The sequence below is a fragment of the Phaseolus vulgaris genome, chromosome 11, assembly GCF_051622355.1.
Source record: "Phaseolus vulgaris cultivar YP4 chromosome 11, ASM5162235v1, whole genome shotgun sequence".
NCBI classification, from domain to species: domain Eukaryota; kingdom Viridiplantae; phylum Streptophyta; class Magnoliopsida; order Fabales; family Fabaceae; genus Phaseolus; species Phaseolus vulgaris.
The window spans coordinates 2,956,760-2,982,766 of NC_143508.1; the positions used below are offsets into that span (position 1 = coordinate 2,956,760).

Sequence of the window (26,007 nt, forward strand, 5' to 3'; positions counted from 1 at the left end):
TGACCTAAATGAGAAGCCTGTTATTCTATTTTATTAATGTCGGGTATAAAATAAAACAAAACAAAATGTTTGCATATGGACAAGTAATAATACAATTTAAGCAGAAATAATAAAATTTGTGGCTCTCACAAAAAGAAGCCAACCAAGAATATGCGCCGCCGGTAGATGCTTTCCTCCGTCGGAAGCACTCATCAATATACAAACGCTATAAATAAAAGAAAAACAATCTAATTATATCTACTCCTCAACCTGTCACAAAAAGAAAGAAAGTAATTAGCATCTATAAGGGCAAACCAACAAAATGAGACGTATCAACATTGCAACACCGACTGACATTATTTTCAGGCAATCATATTATCCCCATTACGAATATTGTTAGTGTTTACTGCCATGTAGAAGCTTTTTCAGAGCAAACTGATTTATTTCCCCCAAAAAAGATATTTTAAGGACGACTTGCAAAACCATGTGCTAACAAAATGTTCTTCCTATGGAGGAAAACTTGGACATTAACAAGTACTCCAAGGTGTCAAGCGTCAGAATGGATAACCAGACAAGATAGATATAATACAAGAAATAAAAAAGCTATCATTAGTATAAAGGAAAAATAGTGAATGTTTGGTAATAACTAAAGACAGTTAGGGAGCAATGAGAAGGGATATAAGAATTACTTAAGCTGAAAAAGGATTATTTTCAAGCAGCAGAACACCACCTTAAGGATTGAAGAGATTGGATCCCCCAACATTGAGAGCAATTAGTAGTGATATGCTAGTAATCACAGCAAGCCAAACTAAGGCTGAGCCTGCAATTGGAAGTTTCAATTGTCATCAGCATGAACACAACGTTTTTAAATCTGATAAACCTTCACATGACAAGTAATAAATATTATAGAAGGTTCAATTGAAGATCACAAGATAATGATACCTCCAGCAGAGCCCACAGAATTATCAGAACAAGAAGGGATTGGTTCAGCATTGGGAACCGAAGACTTTGACACTTTAGATCCAGCATTTGAGCCATTATCCAAAACTTTGCCCAACACTGTTTCAGATGCTACTATCCCCTGAAATTCTTCGCTAACGATTAATGCTGCCAAAACATCCATAAATGACTCTTTATCTATTTCATACACAGAGTTTCTTTCATCCCTCTCGTCAGTGACATTTACTTCTGAATCAGACAACTCGTCATCAGAAACATCAGTATAAATAGAGTCCATCTCAGTTTTATCATCTTCCTCATCCTCCACATATGCTTTATATGTTAGCCGAAGCAATATCTCGCCACAAGAGCGCTTTCCTAAAAACCCCCAACCTCCTTGTAAAACCACAATTTTGTCTGTTGGTACAGTGTCTTTAAGAGATCCCAAATCAACCTAAATATTTCCAATTAATAAAAAACGTAAACCCATGTTTTAATGTAACTTTCAATACAAAATAAAATCAGTATGACATGAAATTTCTATACAATCTTAAATAACCAAAGTGAAAAAAAAAATTACTTTTTAAAAGACTACCTTTAAAACACTAAATTAAATTGTACAACAAATATCAAACTTTGATGCAAGGGAGTGGGAAGATAAAATTTATTTTGCAATAACTTCCCTATATATACATACATACATACATACATACATACATACATACATACATACACACACACAAACAAACAAACACATGCACAAACCCCTTCAGAAAAAATATAAAAATACTATATTTTTCTGTGTTGTGAATAGTGGCCAGCAGAAGGGAACTACAATAATCCCCATGTCAGGGCTGCCCGACAACAGTCAAGAGTAAAAAATGCTGGCCATAAAGCCCAGCAGCGTGAAGGGGAATGACAAACAAATGTTAATTTCTTTCTTTCAGTTCTATTACATCCGTCCATTAGACTTCTTAATATATAGGCTTCATTTCTCTCTCTTATAAAGAATAGCAAATGATTATATGAAAATTGTTTAAGAGTCCATGTCGACTAGAGATAAGACCAAATTATATCATGTAAGTGGGTGCAAACCTCATTTTACAAACCGGTTTTGTAGAGTTGAGTTAGTCATAGACCCACTAACTAAAATGGTACCAGATTCATTATGAGCCTATTCTAATCAAGTTTATTAGGGCTCTGTGCCACCTTAACCGTGTTCCTATTGGACCACCCACAAAAATATAAACCCACACTTGAGATTTTCATTTCTCAGCGTCAGAAGTGTGTTAGAAATCTCACATCGACTAAGAATATGGTCAAATCATAGTATATAAGTGAGGTGCAAACCTCACCCCTTACAAGTTGTTTTTGTAAGGTTGAGTTAGGATTAAATTCCACTACCTTAAGATGGTATTAAATTCATTCAGAGTCTATCCTAACAAGGTTTTGGGTCTCGTATCACCCGTTATTGGGTTCCCCCTAGTCCCACACTTGAGATGTCCAATCTTTAGTGTGAGGGGGTGTGTTGAAGGGCCCACGTCAACTAGAGATAAGGTCAAATTGTAGGATATAAATGGGTGCAAACTTTACCTCACAAGCTGGTTTTGTAGGTGTTAGAATAAATCATCTTAAATAGACTTTATTGAAAAGCTGCTATGCTAGTGCTTTGTGCTCTACCTAATTTCTAGATGTAACATTTCTTATTCTTTTTCTCTTTCCTCTCATCTAATGTATTTAAACTTCGAATATCATTATAAATATGAGAACCTAAGATAGGGGAATTAAGCTCTAAAATCCATTATCTATTCTTTTATATTTTTCTCAAGTATAAGATTGTGTTAGGTTTAAATTCCATTACTTTAAGAAAAATTATTCCAAATACATGTTGAATTGTTATTGTTGAAAGAGAGAATGAAAAATTGTGTAGTGAAGGAAGAATTCTTCAAATGAAACGAAACTAAGAGCCAAAATAGAAGATAAGCTTTTCAGGTTGCCTAATAAACTAAGGCTTCAAATGAAAATAAGTTTTTGAAATTACCTAATGAACTAAGGGTGTTTTTGTAATTTAAAACAGAGACAAGTATGCGGATGAGGAAAGGTCAGAAGGTCAGATATGTACATACTTATCCCCCTTCCCATACCCAATTTAAAAGATTGCCTATTACCTATACCTATATATTGTCAATGCGGGGATTCCCCATCAAAATTAGGACGGGACGGGTTTGGATAATTCCCGGAAGGACAGGTTTATTTGCAATCCCTAATCAAAGCTACTCCCTTTCCAATGTAATTGTCATCCTAGGTTTTGTTACAGAGACCTAGAAATATTAATAAATGAACGAGAGGGAGTTTCAATTTTACAAAAGTAACCTAATTCACTTTTAGTTACTGCTGTCTTAATATAATATTATTGGGGGTATAAATTTGAAAGACTAAATAATATTACATTGAGAAACAAAAACGACATTCATTTTGGAACTTATTTTCTCCTATAGATGACATTTGTTATAGGATGGAAGTAATATCCTACTGGAATTATAATTAAAATCGGGAAAGTCAATCAATAAGATACACTCAAGGTCAATAATAAGAGGGAAACAGGGACAACAAGCATGTCATTCAGTTCATTACTCAAGACAAGGACTCCAAATGCAATAATAATGGCTTTGACAAAAGACATGAAGTATGCCATACAGTCAGAAAATATTTAAAAGAGTGACCAGAAAAAGACATGTCCTTGATATAAGAATGCTAGCAAGAAGCAGTATAAAATGAAAGGTTGACTAAAAGGTAAGCAGAAAAATTCCAAAAGGAAAAGCTAAAGCTAGTATGTTGTAAACTGTGAAAGAAGTATAAACCTATTAAATAGAGAAAAGGTAATCATCATTAAAATACAAATGATGTTATGCATAATACAAACCTCTCCTGTACCAATAGTCAAATCTGCAAATCCTAGAGCGTCCTTTACTTGGATGGATAACTTTTGTTTTCTAGGGTTGGAAACAAGCATGTGAAAATCCTGTTGAGCGAGAGAACACATTATTATAAATAAAAGAAAAATAGAAATGACATAATAAAGATGAATTGGGAAATAAAAAAAGACACCTGATTCCAAATTGGCATTCCTGGGGGTCCAATTACAGTGGTTTGACTGTTCTTTTTGCTGCGTATAACTTGATTACCAAGGCCAAGAACAACATAAGGATCTGTCTTGCCTGGAAGTAGAGTAAAAATTGTGATAGGTAATAGAGAATATATATTGCACACAATTCATAACTAAGCTTTCTGCTGAAACTAAAACAGGTTAAGAAAAGAAAACACAGATAGGTCAAAATGAAGGAGAAAATCAATATACAGAATACAATATATGCACACTTCAATATATATATATATATATATATATATATATATAGAGAGAGAGAGAGAGAGAGAGAGAGAGAAGTATATACTAGTAACACAATTACCAAAATTTACTAACATGAATAACAATAAAAGCCAAAACTCTGCAATATTGCAGTGATATAAAAACTGTCAATGTAAAAGAAAAATAACATCATGCTCATTAACTACATTTCCTTGTCAAGGTATTAAAAGTAAAGTTCCAGGAAAAACTAAAATTTGTTTTGTTTTAAATTCCATTAGCACTAGTTTTTTTGCCAGAAATTATATCAGAAAGCTTACTTAGGCTTTCTCCTTTTCCCTTTCTTTTACCTTGTCCATAGAGAATATTCGTCATATTTAGCTATTTACACAACTTAAATTCAGGATTCATACACCCGAGGATCATGTCAACAACATAGGTTAATTGAAACTGATATTAAACATAAACCCATGACTAAAAGAGGACAAAACAAAAAATATGTCCAGAACAAACATAAATAAGAGACAGACTGCAAAATATAAATCTATTAAATATCAAAGAACACACCAATCAAGTATGAAAAATAATAATTAAAAAATCATTTAAAAAGCAAATGCAACACAATAGAGTTTTACCATAGAAAATATAAGAAAGCTTTCGAGCATCCACCAAAGTAACAGATAGTTCACCCACAGAATCTTTATTTCCTTGCATTTCTCCAGATTTAACATCACCAGCAACTGGACCAACAGCTTTTCCTTTTTGAAAATCTAAAACTATTTTCTTTGGGCGTACAAATAGTTTGGGTAAATCTTCAGTGAGAAGTTTAGTTAAAAACCTACAAGAGAAAAAACAGAATAGTTACCTTACCATTAGCTACAGGATAACACCATAAAACACAATTTTCACAATCTAAGGATAACAAATCCATGAACATGAAAAGAGAGGTTGGAATAGTTTAAATTAAGAAGACATAGCATGTTTTAAAGAACTATTGTCATTGACATAAATTTTTATGAGAACAACTATTGTTAAAGAGAAACAATGGAAAGCACAACATAACAAAATGTAATTCTTTACAATTAACTAAAATAAATATTTTAACTGGAGTAATTAAATCTTCTAAAGTGCTCCAAAATTAGTAACATCAAAATCAGATACATGTCTAATCTCCATAAATAGTACCACTTTCAAAATGCATTCAAACAAGTGCACACACATATAGCTTCATAAGCATAAAATGCAATGAACTAATAACATAAAGAAGATAAATGGAACTTACATCGAGAGAACTGGAATTGCTGACCATGCCCAATGATGCCCAACAGAAAAACAACATAGATGTCAGCATTAATATTTCAGGTAATTTAAAAATATACATATATATATTTGACAAGCAAAGAGAGTCTAGGTTACCTTTAACCTACCAAAAATAATGAACTAAACCGAAATTTATTTATTATCAAAATGAAATGACAGTTAGAAAATATACAATATTAGATATTAAGTCATTCACAAGCATTCGCTGATTAGTTTAAGATAACAGAGTTGAATCTTCACACGTTGTGAAAGCTTCGATAACCTAATGATCCATAAATCTATTTCCGTTCTTCTGAAAAAGTCAGAACTTCATGACAAGATAGGCTTGTGTAATGGGGTGTGTGTACTATATACTGAAAACCCTTCACCAACAACTTAAGTTTAGAGTAGAATTAGTTCTTGACACAGTAAGTTGTTGTTGAAAGGAAAGTATTCAAGAAGGTGTTCAGAAAAGTTGTGAATTGAACTCAACTGGTGAGAACTAAACCAAAATGACAAAAGAGTTTGCCCAAAATGAACTGAAAATAAGTTAGTCCAAACTGACCGGTTTATGGTCCAGAAACTCTTCCATCAAATTTGAACCAAACTTCGTTTTGAACCGAATTGAACCAAACTGTTTTTCTAACTGATAATGGAAGTAGGAGAACTTTTACCCCTTAATTAAATAGTTCAGTTTTTACAATTTGATTAAGTTTAATTGGGTTTAAACAGTTCTAAAACAATAACACCGGAGTTTCTTTCTACTTTTCCCAACCCACGAATCATTAATAGTAAATCAAAGTTCCAAAAACTGTAACTTTACTTGGATTGTTTACCAAATCATTCAGATCCAAGTAATTTAGAAGAGTGTAATTTCTTATATCTAAAAGAGTACGACATACCCATTAAATTGAACAGACGGAATGGAGATAGTTCAAACTTGATCTTGGGAAGTGAAACAAAAGCCCATGAAACAGCTCCCACCCATGGTTCTGTTGGTATTAGTCTTAATTTTACCCAAAGTTCGCCATCGATGTCAAAGTCTCGAACACCAACAGGCACGACAATTGGAATGATGCCAAATTTCAGAGAAAGCATCAACAGCATGCGAGCACCACCTGTGTACCTAAGGCCTATCTGGTACCTAGATAAAACAAGGATAAATTTACTTAACCAAAAACACAATTTATAGCTTTGGTAACCGGGAAGATAAATCCAGAAGTATAATGAATAAAAATGCTCCCAAGTCCAAACTGGTCCATACTACACAAGATATGCCCATAAACATTAACAAAACAGCAATTCAAATTCAGTTAAACCTTAAAATTGAGCTATTACTTCCAAGACATCGTGGTTCAAAATTTTATTACTAGTTTGCTCTCTAAGCATAATATTTGTGAGCAGTTACTACTTTTAACGTGCATTGGGCCACCTACCAAGAAATTCTAAGTTGTGATTAACACATTGATGAACCTGGATCCTCTCCCACATCCATAGCAGAATTTTCTCTCCCACGAATATCCTGGCCATCTATCATGTTCTCTCTCTTCCTCAATCACTGTGCAATAACCAATTAACGACTAAGGATGCATAGGATGTTGGCCGGGGAGGATCCCAGCCACATAATTTTAGTTTTCCACTTTCCAAGACCAGATGAGAAATGTTGAGATTGAAAGCTTAGTGACTTCCTTCCAAACGAACAGCGTATGCATGTTTGGATGCAGTTATATTATAACTCTTCCAAAAGTACAACAAGAGTGAAAGATACAAAAGAGTTCCTTCTCCAAAAATAGTTGAAATGCTCTAACATAATTTGAATTACTTATGTTCTGGAAGTTAAAATCAACTTATGCACTTAGCTTTTATAAAATCATTTTCATCAAACTTCTCTAAAAAGTGAGATTTATAAGTTCATTTTAATTCAGAAAGGAAGCATAATTCATTTCACCTGCTCAAATTCTTATCTTCAAGAGCTCACGAAGAAATTATTTAAACATGAGCATGATAAAGCAAGCACATCCACTACACACACACACACGAGAACCAAATTAAACTTACTGCAAATCGTTGACTCTGCGAGAAGTCCTGCGCTCAACATTCCTAACAGACAACGGCTCATCTCCTAACGAGAACTGCTTAATCTCAACCCTCTCAACGTAATCAGGCTTCTTCAAATTATCAATCACAGGCTGAAGCAACCCTATAATCCAGTTCTCAATTCCACCTCTATACACCTTCCACAACTTCCCCAACACCATGTTCACCCACTCCACCGACTCCTTCCTCTGCAAATCCTTCTCCAGGAACAGCGAGAAGCTCGTCGGCACCTGCGGCCACACGCCTCGCAGCCCGTCCTCTCCGCTGCTCTTGCTCCGCCGCCGCGAAGTCCACAGTTTATCGAACACAACGCCGACAAAGAAGAAGAACACGAACAGGCCGACCACGTTGCGGTTTATCGGAGGCGACGGAATCGGGTGAATGACCCCAAGCTGCGTCCGCAGCTTATCCACAATAGGATCCTCGCGGAAACCGGTGAAGTTCGAACCTAATTGAACCGAAGACGGCGGAGACGACGACGACGACGGTGAAGCTGAATCGTGCAGCTCGATATCGTCAACATCGTTGCTAGTGCTGTTGTCGTCGGCGTGGAGTTGATTGGAAATTCGTTTGAGAACGAAGGTCGTGGCGGTCCTCCGCGCGGAACTGGCGAATTCGGAATTCCAGTTTTGGTTGGAAACGTCCGAGGGAAGAGCGCAGAAGCGAACGGTGCGTTTTCTGCGGAATTTGCGGGAACCGGAATTAGCGAATAAACGCTTTCTGGTTCTTCTGGAGAAAGGAAATGCGGCGTTACATGGACAGAGAGAAGGGGAGAGTGAAGAGAAGTGTGAGATGGAAGAAGCGTGTTGCAGAATCATCGAGAAGGAGCATGGTCGATGAAAATCATGAATGAATGAAGAGTGAAGCTGTTTAATCAATGTAACCTTGAAAGCTTGGGATCACGGAGTCCCATATCATGTAATTTATGTAATGTGATGAAAAAATAGAGAAAGAGAAATTGAAGAGAAGAGAAGAAAAGAGAAGAAAAGAGAAAGAAAGTGTGTTATGTTTATGATTGTGGGAATTGGAAGGTAGATTTATGGCCTCAAAATGGGACAACGTGGATTATCAATAACTCGGTGGAAGGGGTGATGGACTAAGAAGGGACTCCTCACTCCACTATTCCTCCTATTTCCTTTTTCTCACAAATATTACTATCAATTTCAAATATTAAAATTCATTTTTCTGTTCATTATTTTTAAAATTAACAAATTTCACTTATAATATTTTTTTATACAATATGATTTCCAAGTATGTAAGACGGAAATACATATTATCTCTAAAATGTAAGATACAGATACTACTAAATCTATATATTATATAATTATTAATTATATAAATTAAAAACAAAGATTTAGGTGCATAAATATGTTTATTTTTTAAAAAAAAATGTTTATTATGATTGATTTAAAATGATTTGTTTCTTATTTTTATAATCATAATAAAAATTTATACAATAATTTAAATTTTTATAAAATTAATGTATTTTTTTTAATTATATTAAAACTGTGCTAAAATTGTTAAAAATTCAACAAATATCATTAATATAATATGAGTTTTAATGTTTCATTTTAACGCGTCTTCATGTCTCGTAGATATAGTATTCGTACTTGAAGATATAACTATAGTTTTAGACAAAACAATTTGATATATTTTTCTATAATTAAAAATAAAAGTAAATTTAAAGAATAATTATTTCTTATTTAGGTTAATAATTGTAAATATATTATATTTAGCCCGGAAAAATGATAAAAGATGTTATCCTATTTTTTTGTTTAATTTTTCGTTACTGACGATTTAGAAGATGGCTTGAATTAATAAATATAGCAAATACTAAAGCTTTTAATAGACATACATTTTCTTCGGAAAAGTATTTATATTACTGTAAACAAACAAAAAAATCATTAGTGGAAACACATTTTTTTAGGATAATAAGAAATAAAAATATAATTAATTGCTCTAATAATTATTAAAATAAAAAAATATTACTAAAAGTTGCATTCATTTTAAAAAGTTATATATACGTAAAAAATAATCATAAAATAAATATTTTTATTAATTTGTATAACGTTATAATTCCATCAAGATACTACCACTTATTTTGGTGGGTGACTTCTTACAAATCATAAAATCAACAAAGTAGATTGTTTTAAAAATGGATTCAAAGAATATTAGAGGATGCTATTTTTTATTTTAATAAAATAAATTTAATCTTATTCAGCATAAACTTTTGTCGGTTATTGATAAATTAAAAATATATTTGATGTGATATTTGAACTATTTATTATATGAAATAGTAAACCTATTATTTATGTTATTACATGAGTGGATAACAATGTAAACCCATTTTTTGTATTATTATATAGTGATTAAATAATGATAATTTTTTTTTAAAAGTTACAAATTATGAATTTTGAAAATAAATAAATAATTTATTTTAGTTGAAGCACGTGGGTCGGAGGTTGGGAATTTGGGGAACGCGGTTGGGTCGGAGAAGTGTTTTATTTGATTACGAGATTTTCTTTTCGTAATCCAACTTTTCATATTTTTTATGATTAATAAATTATAAATGTGGAAAACGTTATTTGCTTCCATATTTGTTATGCCATTGACCGTGTATTCAAACGAAAATATGAAATCGGAATAAATTCAAACGTTGTATTCTTCAACATTTTGAAAACGAAACCCATTTAGTTTATGAAATCTCTTTCATGTCAGGCTTACACGTTTTTCATTGCATTGGTAACTGTACTTGTATGGATATTAAGGACTGAACAATATTGATCCACGTCGATACACACTACTTCACTTTTGATTGTCTTGTTTTTCGAATCTCCTTTTCTCTTCGTGTGTATCGGTCGGCCGACTGGGTATCTGCGATTGCACTCCGACGCTCAAGTCAGCGAAAGTGTTCAATCAGAATTCTCTCTTAGTATGAAAAAACGTACATTTTCCCCCTTTCTGAAGTCCCTTTAGTAGGTTGACTTGGACCTTGGCCATGTGGACCAAGCAACTAATGGCTAGAAACATACCTAATTGTCTATGGGTCGTGCTTGGTGACTTCCTGAAGGAAGTGTTCCAAAAAAACGTATTTGACTTATTCAGCGAAAATTATAACTGTTCGTTCCACGTCTAACCACGTTCTTTATTTAATTAAGTTATTTAATGCAAACCTTTTTATCGTTCTGCGACTGGTACCATAAACACATAAACACGGAAGAAACATAGAGAATTTTAAAAGAAAAACTTCTAAAAACAACTTTATAATAAAACTCAATCAATATTTTTAACAAACAGGATGAATTGGCATGTCGAAAGAACGAGATGTCGGAAGCACGAAAAGATACAACAGTGAAAATCTTATATGAAAAAAACATACACATGTGATGTGTATCAATATTAATAGAAGACACATAAATACAATAAATAAAATTAATTAAATATTACAGATAGAATTATAAAATAAAAATTAATTAAGAAAAGATACAGGTCAATAATATTAATCAGTAGTATAAATAGATCACACATTTAGTTCAGTAGTTCAATTTTAAGTGAATGATTAAGAAAAAAGACCATTTTAAGCTTCAGAAAATTTTTGCAGATACTGCATCCTATTGAGAAACCGAGAAATAATTAAAGAAATATGAGTAATTTAGGAAAAAAGTTGACAGAAAAAGAGGACAAATAAGAATAAACAGTGGTTAAAGGCAAAAAAACTTTTCCCCTATAATTTGTGTAAGTACACATGGCATTCTAAATTTGTTTACCAAACATAGATCATGAATATCTTTCATTGACTAGTATTTCAGAATAACTTTAGATAGCATAAATCTGCACATACATTTGAACATTAAATCAATATATGTTTTAGAATGTTTTCAGCTCGAGAACAACTTGTTCACGTATCTTATTATGATTTTTCCTATCCACAAACATCACTTTTATAGAGAAATTTAAAAAAATGCAATTTTACTTAGTGATAACCAAGCATGTGTAACTTTTCTTACCACCCAAACAAGCACACATGGTGTCATCGTGAGGTGCATTCTTAAGAGGTTGCATCAGGTAGAACAGTATAAGGTAATTTACGAAGTGAAGAACATAATTTAAAGCAGAGTTTGTTTGAAGGATTGAAATGGGGTAGGAGCAGGTCACGGGGATGAACAGTGCATACAACAGCCCTTGAAAGGAGGATTGGATTTGGGCGTTGCGCTTCTGCAGAAGCATTTTATTTGTACACAAGATCTACTCCAGAACACAGTCATTTCAGTCTAGATCACTTGAAAACATGATGTTAAGTCCACATAATTCATAATTCACGAAATAACAATGGAAACACCAAAACAGCAACTAAGGCTATCCGAATCCAGAGGTGAAAAAATACAAGGCAAAACGATAATGCGGAATCACAATGCAATAAAATTCTACCATCAGATGAATCAAAACTAAAATCAGTCTGCGGGTTCCTGCCTGAGATGCAAAAAATTCTACCATCAGATGAATCAAAATTCAAGATCAGTCAACTGGTTGATCGATTTCTGCATATGCAGTATCAAGGTGCGCTTGCTCTGCTTCTTGTACCTCCTTCTCGGTTTTCCTGCCCTTCTTAGATTTGTAGTATACACTCATAAAGGTACCAACAGCTCCATACTTCCTCCTGGTCTGCTCATATAAACTAGCATCAAACATTCTCCAGAAGCTTTTCTCGGACAGCTCGGACACAGCATACTGTGGTTGAAAACCATGGTTTTCAATCAACCAGCTCTCCATTTTACGCACTGCTTCTTCCCCATTAAATACCTCACCCCTAAGAACCGGACCTGGTGCATAGTAAACTCCAATATCTGTGTACATTTGAGCAGTTTGGGTGTCTCCCTGCCTGCGATGTAGTTCGAACCCTGGCTCTGGGTAAATCATAGTTTTGATAGGCAGCTTGAACAATTTGTGTGGGCAGAGCCAAATGGGGTATACCTAATGTATTGAAAATCAACAGTGTAAGAAAAAAAATACACGACAGCACCAATGTAGAAAAAAACTGTGAGTGAGTGTTCAGCCGCAACTTTTGCTTGATATTATTAAAACATTTTTTCAAAAAAAAAAAAAAAACTCTCTAGTTCAAACAGTCTGAAAAACAATGTAGAACATTATTAACGTTGGGTAAGAAGAAGATGTACCTCCATCTCACGGTGAACCCATTCTAAAGCATCTCCCACCTTGTACAAAGGAACAAGCATGTCCTGGATGACGTGCATTTCGTGATAATAGTTTCTTATAGCCTCACCTTGAGTTGCCTTGAGGAGAGAAACCTTTGGTGGCATCAACCAGCCAAACAGAAACCTAAACCAAAATTGATCAGCAAATGGAAGGATAAGCTTTCCCTCCCAATACAAGCATCTTGTGTGCCTGTGATAATATTGTCTGGTGGGAATGTATTCTACAAACTCTCCTTTCTTCAGAGCCGTCTCTGCATGCTGATAGAACCAGGTTTTAAACCACCATCCAACACTGTTTATCTTACTCCCCTTCTTCTTGGCCTCTTCCTTTGAAGCGTATCTTCCCGTCATCATCACAGCTTGTGTCGGTGAATAAATCATTCCTTCAACAAAGTCTGGAACCTTCTCCTCGTTATCCTGGTCTCCATCTCTGGGAGCAAAAGAATCACAATATGCCTGTGCAATATCTTGCAGGTTGCCAACAACAGGCATGTAGGTTAGCTTCATGTACTCCTTAATGGGTATAAGCCTAATCTCAGCAGCAACCAGAAGGCCGAGTGTTCCCTGGGACCAGGGAATGGCATAGTATAGATCAGAGAACTCATTGTCCTTGGTGGCTCTAACAAGACTGCCATCAGCCAACACAATTTCGAAGGACACCACAGTATCAGAGAACAGGCCATATTTGTGGGAGCTTCCTTCTATTCCATAGCCGTTAATGAGACCACCAACAGTGAGATCATCAAGCTCGGCAACGACAGCAAGGGAAACATTCAGGGGCACAGTCACCCTGGAAATCTGCCCCATGTTGACTAGAGGCTCCACTCTTGCAACCATCCGTTCTTTGTCGATCGAAAGTACATTCCTGAAAGCGGACAAATCAACTTCAAAATGACGGGCTCTCTTGTAGTCAACATTCCGCATCCCAACAGCAATCCAGGGCTTACGAGCAGTGCAGACGAGACCATCCTTGGACGGATTCCTCTGCCTTAGACGCTTCATAACCTTCTTCACATTCTCATCATGTTCCTTCTGACGAGTCTTATAGGACTTCCACTCAGATCTCACATCCCCAAGGTACGTAAGGAAATAAATGGTGAACGATATGGGAAGAACCACAAAAATAACAAGAATCCATCGAAACTGAACAAAATAGTCCACCCAAATCTTCTTCCTCTTCGGGCGCAAAGGAGCCTCAAGATCCGACATCGCTAAGATGACTTACTCCTGCCACATCACGAAAAATTTAAAACCGACAGTTACAAACACCAAAAAAATAACTACGTGCAAGTAGAATACATTGATTCAGTACTACAAAAAAATATCAAGTACACACACGGCACACTCACTCACTCACAACAACTTCAAAAACTAGAGGATACAAAACTAGAGAGAACTTCTCATTATTCTCTAAAAATACAAAACACAAAAACCTATGCTATACATAACTCTGATTTCCAGCACAAAACTAGAATTAATTAACTAAACAACAGAATTTCGCGAAAACTGCTTCGAGAAAGCCATAAAGAAAGCACAGCAGTTGCATTGCGCAAAACGACGAAAATTTGAAAAAATAATGAAAATCTGACGGTGTATAACGAAGATCTGAGACCCTACGTTACGAAAATGCGAAAAGATGCTGAAAATGGAAATAACGGCCAAAATATAGGTTAGAAAAGCGAAGAACGGAAAGAGATTGTTAGATATAGATTTGTTGGCGTGGCTTGAACCAAATCGGGTGAAGCAAGAAGCACGTAGGCGAAAGAAAAGAGAAAACAGAAATAGAAAAACGTTGAGAAGAAACGCAAAATGCACAGAGAAGAAAAGATCGAAAAGCGCATAATAAGAATCCAAACAGAAGAAAAACACAGTAAATCAGCATAGCATGAATCCAAAACAGCAGAAAAAACAGATAACAGAGAGAAAGAGAAACCTGAGAGAGTGAGAGTGAGGCTGCAGAGTGAGATTCAAAGAGAAGAAGAGTGTGCTGCCTTTTTATTCCACTCCACGCTTCTTCTGTAATTTACAATTAGGTCCTTTTTCTAATTACTCATTCAGTCCTCCACCTTATGTTTTATTCCACAATCACTGCTTCTAATAAATAATGTTGTTAAGAGAGTGTGTTTCGCTGGAAAATACTAATACTTTGCTCGTGATTTTTGGATCTAACTGCTTTAAAACGTGATAAATTCAATGTGGAAAATGGACTGTAATAAAACTCTATTAATTATTCAAATTCTTCTTTTTTTTAATATTTTATTAAATGTATAATTAAATTTTAAGATTATATTTGATTTTTTTTAAGTTCTTTAAATTAATTAATGATATTTTATTCCACAGATTTAACTTTATTAGGGTAGTCTAGCTGTTAGACTAGTGTGTGTAAACATGATTGTAAACACTTTTTTTTTATTTTTGACTTTAACATGGTTTTTTTAAGTTTAATAAATTACTTTAACTTTTATCATCTCTTATTTGACTTTCAATTTTGAAGTGTTTAAAACAAGTATAAATTTAATTTTATTCATAAGGAATAATTTTCACTATTTTTGTATGTATTTAGCTCTAGTATTGTTTTGGTTTTTGTGATCTGTCATAAAATATTTATAAAAAAAAAAATTATTATTATTATGGTCTTTGGCTTAGTAAACAAATAAAAAAATCCAAGTGAGAATCTAATATTACGAAAAGTTATTATCGTCTTTCAAAAACACATTTATCGTATAGTGTGGAAAATAAATACATAAGTCCCAATTATTAGGTAATATGATTTTCAATGTTAAAAATATACTTAATTATCTAAGTGTATTTTAGATTTTAATTAATTAATAATTCTAATTAAATGAATTAAGAAAAATTATAACCTTTACATGATGAATTATTTTATTATAATTAATCAATTAAATTTAATTTATAAGTATTAAAATTAAAATTATAATATTTATATATATTTATTAATTTATTTTAAATAATATAGCTTAAAAAGTAATTTTATTTAAAATTTTCAATTAGAAAAACTAATAAAGGGAACTTTCAAAACGAGCAAAAAAAATCAAAATGAGTTTTTCTTCTAAAATAGTATAATTTCATTTTTATTGAAATTGAAAAGGCGGAATTATTCCAAAATTAAATAAATCGTATATATAGAATTTCATTAAAATTTGATATAATAGTATCTACAACTTCAGTTTAATATAAAAATTAAAATCCTGCCTTACAAGTATCATCTCTTCAATTTCAAAATAATTTTCTTTTATCAATTTCAAAAAATATGAAATAAAATCATTTAGAAAAAAAAACCTTCAAAATGTTAATCCATCCCGTTTCATGACCCTATTGCACCAAAATTTTTACTTCTACTAAGTATAATTCAATAAAATCATAAAATTACATTGTCTAAAAAATTAAAACTACAATGTTAAAAATCACTACAATAGTTAAATCTTTTTATAAAAAAAATAATATTGTACTAGTTGATATCATACGAGTTTGACAGCCCAAAACAAGTAACAACATAAAAATCATAAATAATGAATACATTTTTAAATCTCACTATAATATATTTTTAAACTGAACAATGACTTCAACATCGGAGTGTAACATTTTTAAACTGAACAATGACTTAAACATCAGAGTAACAATGACTTCAACATCGAAAGAGTAACAATGACTTCAACATCGAAATATAATATTTCTAAATTGAACAATGACTTGAATAGACGAGTTGAGGAACTTACTAGTCCTCTTTGAGCCTACAAATGCTATGAAAAAAGGAATAATATGATTTTTTATGTGGTAGATATTTTTATTGTGAAAAATGTAGAAAAGGGCACTCTTGAAAAAGAAAAGTTTGCAGAAAGTAAAGTATATTCAAAGTGTGTGGTATTGGTATTGATGAAATAGAAAAGGGAGAAATGAGATCTAAAAGATTAGAATGACAGAGCAAAGAGATTCCATTGGCACTCTGCTTCTGAATCACGTGGAAAGTGTCCCCACCATGTGAGTTACAGACAACCTAACAACCTCTGTTTAGTGGTAAATGTTTCATCTTTTCCAAAACAAATGCTAATAACAGTGTCTTGGAAAACAACCTTCTTTTTTTGTCTTTCTACCATTACTGCAATCAGATTTCAACCACTCAAATCTTTTATCAATCTTAACACTTGCCCACTCAATTAGAAATCACAGTTTTTCTTTACTCAAATTCTTCTTACAAGTCTCTAAAAACACTTGAGTAAGTCACAGCTTTGTTGCATAGTGTTTTTGCTGATTTCACTTTTTTATTCCTTTTCGATTTTGATTGGTAAAAATATAGTACAAATGTTACATGTTATTACAATTTATATGTTATTTATATTGTTCTATTGATCATTGTACTGTCATAACGATTAAGATAGGTTTAATAAGTTTATAATCACACTTTGTTGTTTTTAATTGGGATTAATAGGTTTAACCTAAGGCGTGACATGTCTTTTTATGTCGAGAGACCGACAGGTCGTGCATGTAATCGAGGATTCAGTCTCATTTCGATCTCTGTCAAGAGGAGGTTGTTGTTGATGGGCACTGGTACCTTAGGGGATTGGCTCACCTGATGACCAATGAATCGAAAGTCCGACTACCGCTGACTCTTGGTATAACAGAACAAGTATTAATAAATTACATTAAAATCTATCCTAATGAATGTTTATTGAGCTTATCAGATCATTCGTTGTTCGATCACTATCGAATCATCCATTGTCTTATGCATGAACTGTTATTCTTGATATGGAAAAGTGTGTTGGAAATCCCAAATTAAATAAATATTAAAATATTTCACAACATGTAAGTAGGTGCAAACTTCATCTCATAAGTTAGTTTTATGCTATTGAATTAACATAAATACTATTAAATCTATATTTTATTTATCTTCAAATAACCTCTATTGGATGTGTTTGGTAGTATCTTTTTCAAACTCAATCTTATTGTTAATTAATAATCATAATGTGTTTAACGATCTAATATTTGATTAAGATTTTTATTAAATTCTTGCTTCGAGAATCCTTTACTGAAGTAATTCATATTTAAACCATGTTATATTAAGGTTTCTAAGACTCTAAATAAAAAATATAAATATTATACAATATAACCGAGACAATACATAAATACTTTAAAGTGTATTTTTATAATTTTAATCCTTTGTTTGAGGAAATTATTTTTTATTTTTAATAGTGCTTTGAGACCGTTAACCAGACCATTAATTGTTATTTAAATTATACATCACGATCATCCCAACGTTAATAAAGTTGCATACACGTGCATGGTTAGGTTAAGATTTTAACAGAGTATAAAGATTTTAAGTATATTCCTTTTTACATTATTTCAAGCATATTTCAAAAGTGTAAAAAAAACTTTATTAATTTCTGCACCGTGTGTTATTTATTGATGAATATTTTTTTTATTAATCAATCTTATTCAAATATATAATTAAACAAGTTTTCTTATTCACAGCTGTTAAGCCACATGAGTTAAAAAAATTGACAACAAATTTCGTCACAAAAAATCATAATGTATACCTTCTTTATTAATTCTTTTATAGTAATTGTTTATGATTTTTCTTTGAACTAAAGTTTGAAATTTTATTATGATTTTGTTTTAAAAGATATCTTAAAAAATTAAAGAGAAAATGTTATGTCTAGACTCTAAACTATGTAAAACTATATATTAAAATTTAAAAATAATAAATAAAAATAAACAAAGTTTGGTCGAAAATTAATAACTGAAAAGTAGAACAGGGAATATTAATAAAAGAAATATTATTTTGGGTGTCATAATTACTTTTGGTGACGCTAATTAGTTTAATGGAAACATAAAAGCATATAATGTTGTTTAAAAGAAACAGGGGATTAATAATGAGATGTAAAATAATTTAGTTTAGTTTCATTTAAAAATATAAAAAAAAATGTTAAATACAACTATTACTTGAAAAGAATAATGCATTAAAGAATGATATTTTAAAATTGCTTGAAAGAATATTCTTAAAATATTAGCGTATGATACGTGTTGAGGTTTGAGGCACTTGGGCGATAATATCAATGAGATGTGGTTGTGATCTTATTTAATTGAGTAGGGACCATAATGCAAATATCTTAGGGTGAGGGACCATGTGGCAGTGAGCAATTGTTGCTAAAGGATAGGAGACAGCAAAACATATAGTGATTGTGATTTCCTGAATCATTTATGAACACTAATTGCAACAAACCCCTCTGCATTTATATTATTAAGTCAAAAGAGAAAATAAATAAGAAAGTGAGAGTTGCAATAAAAGCAAAAGAGCAATTTTGTGGGGGAGGTATTTGAAAATGAAGATATTTGATGAAATGGGGGAGGTATGTGTAGAATGAAAGGGGGTGCAAAAAGGAAGGGTAGGGGCGTGATGAATGTGGGTAGATGAAATGACGTGGAATGTAGTGAATGAAGTAAAAACGTGACATATAACACAGGCTGGGCCCCCCAATTATAGGACTCGTATTATTAACTTTCCGTAAAGTGAGGAAATATTTCACATTTACTCTTTCCAAAACTTCAATCACTTCACTTTCATGCCCAATAATACAATTTTGTTTTCTAGCCCATGCTCTCCACCCACCGGTATTATATATATTTTATAGAAATTATAATTTTGTTTTTTTTTTTTATGAAAATGAGTATGCATTGGATACGATTTCCAATTGAAAGTCATCTTAAAGATGTATTTATGGGTATCTATTGATACGACTTCCATCATAAGATCATATCTACAGATACGACTTTTATTATGAGGTCATATCCATAAATACAACTTTCACTATAAACATGAATAGGACTTTTATTATGAAATCATATCCATTGATACGACTTCCACTGTGAGGTGGTATCTATAGATACGACTTTCATTATGAGATTATATCCATAAATACAACTTTCATAACTTTCACTATGAAATCGTATCTATGAATACGACTTCCATTATGAAGTCATATCCATGGGTACGACTTTCATTATGAAGTCGTATCATTTGGTACTACGTACTGTAAAATTGTATCTGAGTACAACTTTCATTATGAAATCCTATTAGATACAATTTACTAATTTTCATAATAAAATAATATTTTTTTTCCCAAAATCGTAGTTTGAAAAAAAAACCACTACTTTTGTGCAAAACCCCCACACACACCATTGCTTCATTTTTTAAAATTTTGTATTGATAAATTAGAATTTCAGTTAATTCATTTTCATAACTTTTACAGTTCTGCTATTACACAATTGAGATTAGCAATGTACAATATTTTACTTCATGTATTAAAATTTAATGTATAGTTTATATTTTGAAATCACAATTAACTGTTTATCTGTATAATTAGAATTTGCAGTATGGAAGTAACTTTTTTTTCATGTATGATGCATTATACTTCAAATTTATATTTTCAATATGTAATCTGTCTTGAATTTGTCACACAATAATTCATAATGCGATTCAATAGTGCTTTTAATTATTGACAAATTCTTTAAGTTTTCGAAATTTAATTATTCAGACATTTTCAATTAAACATAGCCATAATTTTTAATGTAATCGATGAAATCAATAGTATAATTCTTTTAAAATGAGTGCCCATTAATATGTTTTGTGATGTGTGTGGAATCTGAAATCAAAATAACAAATATCAATACAAAGTTGTTATAATTAGAAAACAAAACCGATCTAGGACTTACGTTTAAATCTCGTCTCGGCATTCCTCATGTTTAGCTTCTAAGACCTCAAACTACGATGAAACTAGTGTTTATATGTGTGTCTATATATCTATATCTATATATATAGTTGTTTCTTCTGCAATTCACCTTCACCATCACCATAACATGTGATCAATATTAGGCCACCACATATAGATAATACATGGAATATATTTAGTATCCGAAAGAAACCTAGTTAAGACAAAATCCTAAACTACGGTCATTACAGCAGAATGTCCAAGGAAAAAGCACTGCAGAGCCAAACTATTGACAAAAGGCATCTTTCTAGGTAGATGTGCAATCGACATAATCGTATGTACATTAAGGGAAATTGACAAAAATGATCCCAACCCAAGGCAAAAAGTGCCCTTGAAACAGTCCCTAATAATTAGAGTTGCCAATCAATGGGATCGATCCCCATTTGCTCCAGAAGTTGGTTAGTGCGAGAGAAGTGCCTGCTCAGATAAATTTAAATAAACAAAAATGAAATGTAATCATAAAAAATTGCTTATGTCGATGAAGGGAAATTGATCAGTTGGTTTTTTCAAATATCAATAGCATATAAGGATCTGGATTTCACTTCACTTCACGAGTCTAGCAAATCTAACCAAAATATGGCTCCATATGCCACTGGAACAGAACATGCACCAGCTGTATTACATCAACCACTATGTGAACGACTAATGAAAGCCCTAGAAGTGTTGGACTATAAAAGGCCTAGTGACAGCACTAAATACAATAAAAAAAGAAAACACAATTTAAATCCTGCATTGATTTTACAAAGCTATATCAAAATTTAATTAAATGGAAAAATGTGTTTTTAGTCCCTAGACTTTTTGTTAAACTTGGCTTCAATCCTCTAACTTTTGAAATTTGTGAATTAGTTCTCTTTCTGAAAACAAGTGAAAATAGTCCTTTCATGCATAATTTAACATGTAGTGACAATTTGTTACTGTCAAGGTTCAAAGAGGGGTCACGTGTATTCTAAAGTTCGAGGACTAACTTATTGATTTGAAAGTGCAGGTACTAAAAACGTTTTCCAAGATTAAATTATTATGCACAACTACCTTACCTGCAGCCAAAGAAGCCTCTATGTGCAGACAAACCAGAAGGATGTGCAGCTGTAAGAACGTGATGCTTTGTTGCATCAATTAACCTGTGAATATGACACTCAAACACAAGTTCATCAACTAGTTTCACAGAAATTATCTTCCAGGCAAGGATAGAAAAGCATCCAATTCAAAGAGCAGCCTACAGTTAATAAATGTATAGTTGCAGTAACTTGATTATCAATATCTCAAGAATAAATTTACTCCAATGTTTCATTTTTTATGCAGGCTTTGGAAAATTATCAAGGAAACTATTGCAAGCCGAGGTTACTATTTGTTGGTTGGTTCCAAAGACTTCCTAATATAGTGTTACACAGTTGTGGTACCTGGATTTCTCCCGAGCAGAATTTCCCCACAACAAAAACACAACTCCCTCCCTCTTCTGTGAGATTGTCTTGATAACAGCATCAGTAAATTGTTCCCAGCCTTTTTTGGCATGAGAATTTGCTTGATGCTTCCTGACTGAACTCGAAAGTTTAATATTAGTAAAAAAACACCACTAGAATCCAAAGATAAAATAATAAGCCATCAACATACTTTATTCAAAGTACACAAAAATTAAACGTCTAACCTGTTAGAACAGCATTGAGTAAGAGAACACCCTGAAATAAAGTTCAAATTTATGATCAGATAAGTATTTCAAAAACTACTCTCACAGAACGTAGTCACACATTATGTTAAAATATCTACACTAATATAACTTGGCTTTCAGACCACAATCTCACCAAAATCATCTTTCTATTAAATGGGTATTTAAGGTGTGAATTTTAGTTATTGAAAATAGATTTTATCTTCAAATCATACAAAACATTTCAAGGAAACGTTTAAGAGGCCTTAACCATAAAATATACTGCCTTAATTTAGATAAAGTTTACCAAAAGTTCTTATTAGATAAGGAATAAAGAGATATAACGAAACAAATTTCCACCCTTAGTTAAAATCAAGTTATAGATTTTAGCTTATAGAAATTTAGATGCCAGAATTTCCTATAAAACGTAAGGTATATAAACTGATTTCAACTTATAAGAGAAATTTGATCCATTATACGTCATAGTTCACTTCTCCCATATGTATTTGTCAAAAACTTATCAAAACTAAACATATCGTAGAAAATGAACTTAACGCAGAAAGAACTAACAAAACACGAGCAATCACGCATGACACTTACTATGTACTTCACATTTGATAATATTTATCAAGCATTCATCCATAAAATAATTAATATACATCGATCACAATTATTTTAAAAAACCATACAGCATGCAGAGAGTACTGGTTAGTCAGGCACTAGGAAGAAATACAATAGGTTCAGTGCATGGTTTTAAATAAGTGGATAAAATTGAAATCGATCTATTCATGGAATTTGGTCTACTGTTCTCACATGAAAATGAACACTATAACTGCTAGTTCGTCCCATCTGCAATTATTACTTAGGATCCATATTCCCCTTATTTGCAATATTTCCCTCACATAACTCAGATGCATGTCATGTCAGAGAACGTACCTGCACAGCCCATTTTTGAAGATTTCCATGAGGTGGAATGGTGCAACCAAGGTCTTGGTGAAGCTCCTTGAATATATTCACCAAACTGGAAGGGACTTTGATTCCCTCAGGAACTGAGAATGAAAGCCCCATTGCTTGACCAGGTCCATGATAAGGGTCCTAAACATTAAACAAAACCCACAAATCACTAAAACAGATAATCTGGGTCTCCTTGGATAAATTTCCCCAAAAATACTAAAGAAAAAAATCGAACTTCTAATCTATTAGTCCAAAATCAATTTAAGCACATCAGCTTTTAAAGATCGGGTTTGATATTGCAGTTTTGTCTTGTTTCTTGAAACTGCAGGAAATTGAGGACAAGCACAGCTAACTTGACCACAATTCGGCACGTCGCACTCTTAAAAAACTCGTTAGGAAGCTTCTACTAAAGTTAAGGAAGTGCTTGGAACAGAGACGAAAAATAAACTAATTTTACAATCATTTAAAAATATTCAATAAGAATTTGTTTTGTTCAAATGCAATAATAAATACATAAATCTTTTTTTAAAGTTTATTACTAAATTTCAGCCCAAAATTCAAACTTATTTTCATAAAGATTATTGGAATTGAAGAAAAAAACTTTTCCGAACACGGCATATAAGTTGATTTCAAATTTATGAAAAAGGTTCCATTTTTTTTTGTTTTCTGGTGAATACTAACAAGTTTATCGAAACAAAATCAAACGCAACATATAACGAGAGAAAACCCAACAAAAATGGATTTACCTGGCCAAGGATGACAGCTTTGACTCTATGAAAAGGGGTAGAGTTAAGAGCGTTGAAAATCAAGTGCGTGGGAGGGTAAACGACGTCGTCGCCGCTCGAGATTTCACTTTCCACGAACTTCGACAGAGTGAGTGCATAGGGCTTCTCAAGTTCCCCAGGGATAGCGTCCAGCCATGTTTCCTCCACCAGCACCTCCACCAGTTTCACGCCATCTAAACCTACGAACCGTCACAAAACGCTGCGTTTTGAACCATCACAAACGGCACTGCATTTCCAAAACGACAGAAGTTACCTTTGGTTTTGGAGACCCTCTCGACGCAGAGTTTGAGATTCCGCTTGGACTTTGCGAGGAGCTTGTTGTATTCCACGCGCGAAAGCTGCTCGGCGGTGAGAGTGGAGGCGTTGGCGTCGTCGGACTTGCAAGATCGGGGGAGCGTGGGTTTCAAGCGCTTCGAAGCGGGTTGGAAAAAGTCCGTTAGGGTTCTGGAAGCCATTTCGTTCCTCTTCGCAATGGCGGGAACGTAAACACTGGAACTTGTAATGTGTTGTTTTTGTTTTTCTTCTTTTTCTCACTTTTTAGGTGACATTTATATACATGGCCATGCATGCCTTAAAATTACGTATGTGTTACTCGAAAAATATATAAATGAGATTTTTAAATTTCTAATCCGTTTTTCTAATATTTTAATTTTTTTATCCATTTGACTAATGTCTTTCTTTAACGTAGTTATAATATATATTTTTAGGATATGCATTTTATTAAATATATATAATGTGATGTGTTTTTTTACTTATAATTGTTTATTTTCTCTATGTTCTTCGTTTAACTTCCATTTGCCATTGTATTTATTCCAAAAAGATATATAAATGCAAGCACGGAATATGTATCGTTTTTCCACTAGTATAAATTAACATTTTCAATGTTTTTAACAAAAAATGTTTGTTTATTTAATAAAATAACTAAATTGTGCATTCATCATCCTTGGTTATGAATTAAAATCAATTTATTTTTTGTTAAATCCCTAAGAATCTAAAACTAACTATTTTTTTATCAGAACTGAAGTTTCATATTTCAGAAATGAAAAACACGTTCAAATATTTTTTTAAGACTGACTTAGATTGATAATGATTTAACAAAATAAGTTGATACAATCTTGATTCTTTGATAAACAATTACGTTTACAAAGTACTGATTCTTTTTTACATTTAATATCCATATACTATTTTCCATTCTTTAAGAAATAATTATGCAAACAATAAAGAAAATTATAATGTATTTCTTATTGATCCTACCGTTGTTTTCATTGACAAAACATGTGAAATTAATATGTCCAGGTTGTCACTATCTAATGAAAGAAAATACATTATATTCTTTTACATAAACTTACTTTTGAATAAAATTGAAAACCTAAGAAATTACATTAATTATTTTTCAATCAATTACTTCCAAAAAAAAGCCAATTTAACAGTATTTTAACCAATAAACGCCATGTTCATTTTTTACCTCCACAGTCCAAAATAAACGCACCATAACTAATAGCCAATCACTGATAGATAGACAATAAAGAAATCTCTTTCACAGATGTTATTCGTTCCAAATAGAATAGAATACAAATACAAATACAATTTTTTTATATTTAAAAACATTGCAAAATTTGAAATATTCTCAATCCTCGAAAACAAATACAAACAACATAAAACAAGAACACGAGTAATTTATAATATGGAAACTGCTTAACTCAATAAATTTAAGAATTTTTACGAAACAGAATTAGTTTTACAAGACCTAAAATTGGAGACTTTAGGGTTTAGGGTTTTTTACTAGTCCTAAAAGTAAACTTAGAACGTAGTCGACTTAAGTAGATAACTTGACGGCTGAAAAAATATTCAACAAAACGACGATAAAAGGGAATAGAGCGAGAATCGGGGATGCATGCAAGTTCGGAAGATAGTTCGGATATCTCACTCAAGCATACCATTTAAAGTATAAACA

At 32.4% G+C, this 26,007-nt stretch overlaps 3 protein-coding genes across 5 annotated transcripts; all 3 read right to left on the reverse strand.

Annotated features, from left to right (window-relative positions):
• NTMC2T5.2 (Calcium-dependent lipid-binding (CaLB domain) family protein) lies at positions 1–8,820 on the reverse strand. Of its 2 annotated transcripts, none has more exons than XM_068642867.2 (9): positions 7,640–8,820; positions 6,484–6,725; positions 5,565–5,583; positions 4,918–5,120; positions 4,027–4,136; positions 3,842–3,940; positions 922–1,372; positions 669–799; positions 1–249 (listed from the first exon to the last, which is right to left on the reverse strand). In XM_068642867.2, exons 1-8 carry the CDS (start codon positions 8,494–8,496, stop codon positions 711–713), a joined length of 2,070 nt encoding a protein of 689 aa, XP_068498968.2. In that variant the 5' UTR covers positions 8,497–8,820; the 3' UTR covers positions 1–249; positions 669–710. The 2 variants fall into 2 exon arrangements, with proteins under 2 accessions (XP_068498968.2, XP_068498890.2); XM_068642789.2 differs by having other exon boundaries at positions 710–799; positions 7,640–8,791.
• A 3,104-nt stretch (positions 8,821–11,924) lies between these two features.
• On the reverse strand, positions 11,925–14,978 carry DWF1 (cell elongation protein / DWARF1 / DIMINUTO (DIM)). The gene is made up of 3 exons (XM_068611613.2): positions 14,825–14,978; positions 12,853–14,118; positions 11,925–12,649 (listed from the first exon to the last, which is right to left on the reverse strand). Exons 2-3 carry the CDS (start codon positions 14,098–14,100, stop codon positions 12,194–12,196), a joined length of 1,704 nt encoding a protein of 567 aa, XP_068467714.2. The 5' UTR covers positions 14,101–14,118; positions 14,825–14,978; the 3' UTR covers positions 11,925–12,193.
• A 5,768-nt stretch (positions 14,979–20,746) lies between these two features.
• On the reverse strand, positions 20,747–24,582 carry UNG (uracil dna glycosylase). 2 transcript variants are annotated; one of them, XM_068637303.2, is made up of 7 exons: positions 24,307–24,582; positions 24,015–24,226; positions 23,251–23,409; positions 22,318–22,348; positions 22,073–22,208; positions 21,710–21,793; positions 20,747–21,092 (listed from the first exon to the last, which is right to left on the reverse strand). In XM_068637303.2, the coding sequence occupies exons 1-7, from the start codon at positions 24,506–24,508 to the stop codon at positions 21,026–21,028; spliced, it is 891 nt and encodes a 296-aa protein (XP_068493404.2). In that variant the 5' UTR covers positions 24,509–24,582; the 3' UTR covers positions 20,747–21,025. The 2 variants fall into 2 exon arrangements, with proteins under 2 accessions (XP_068493404.2, XP_068493395.2); XM_068637294.2 differs by having other exon boundaries at positions 24,015–24,232.
• Between the last annotated feature and the right edge of the window lie 1,425 nt (positions 24,583–26,007).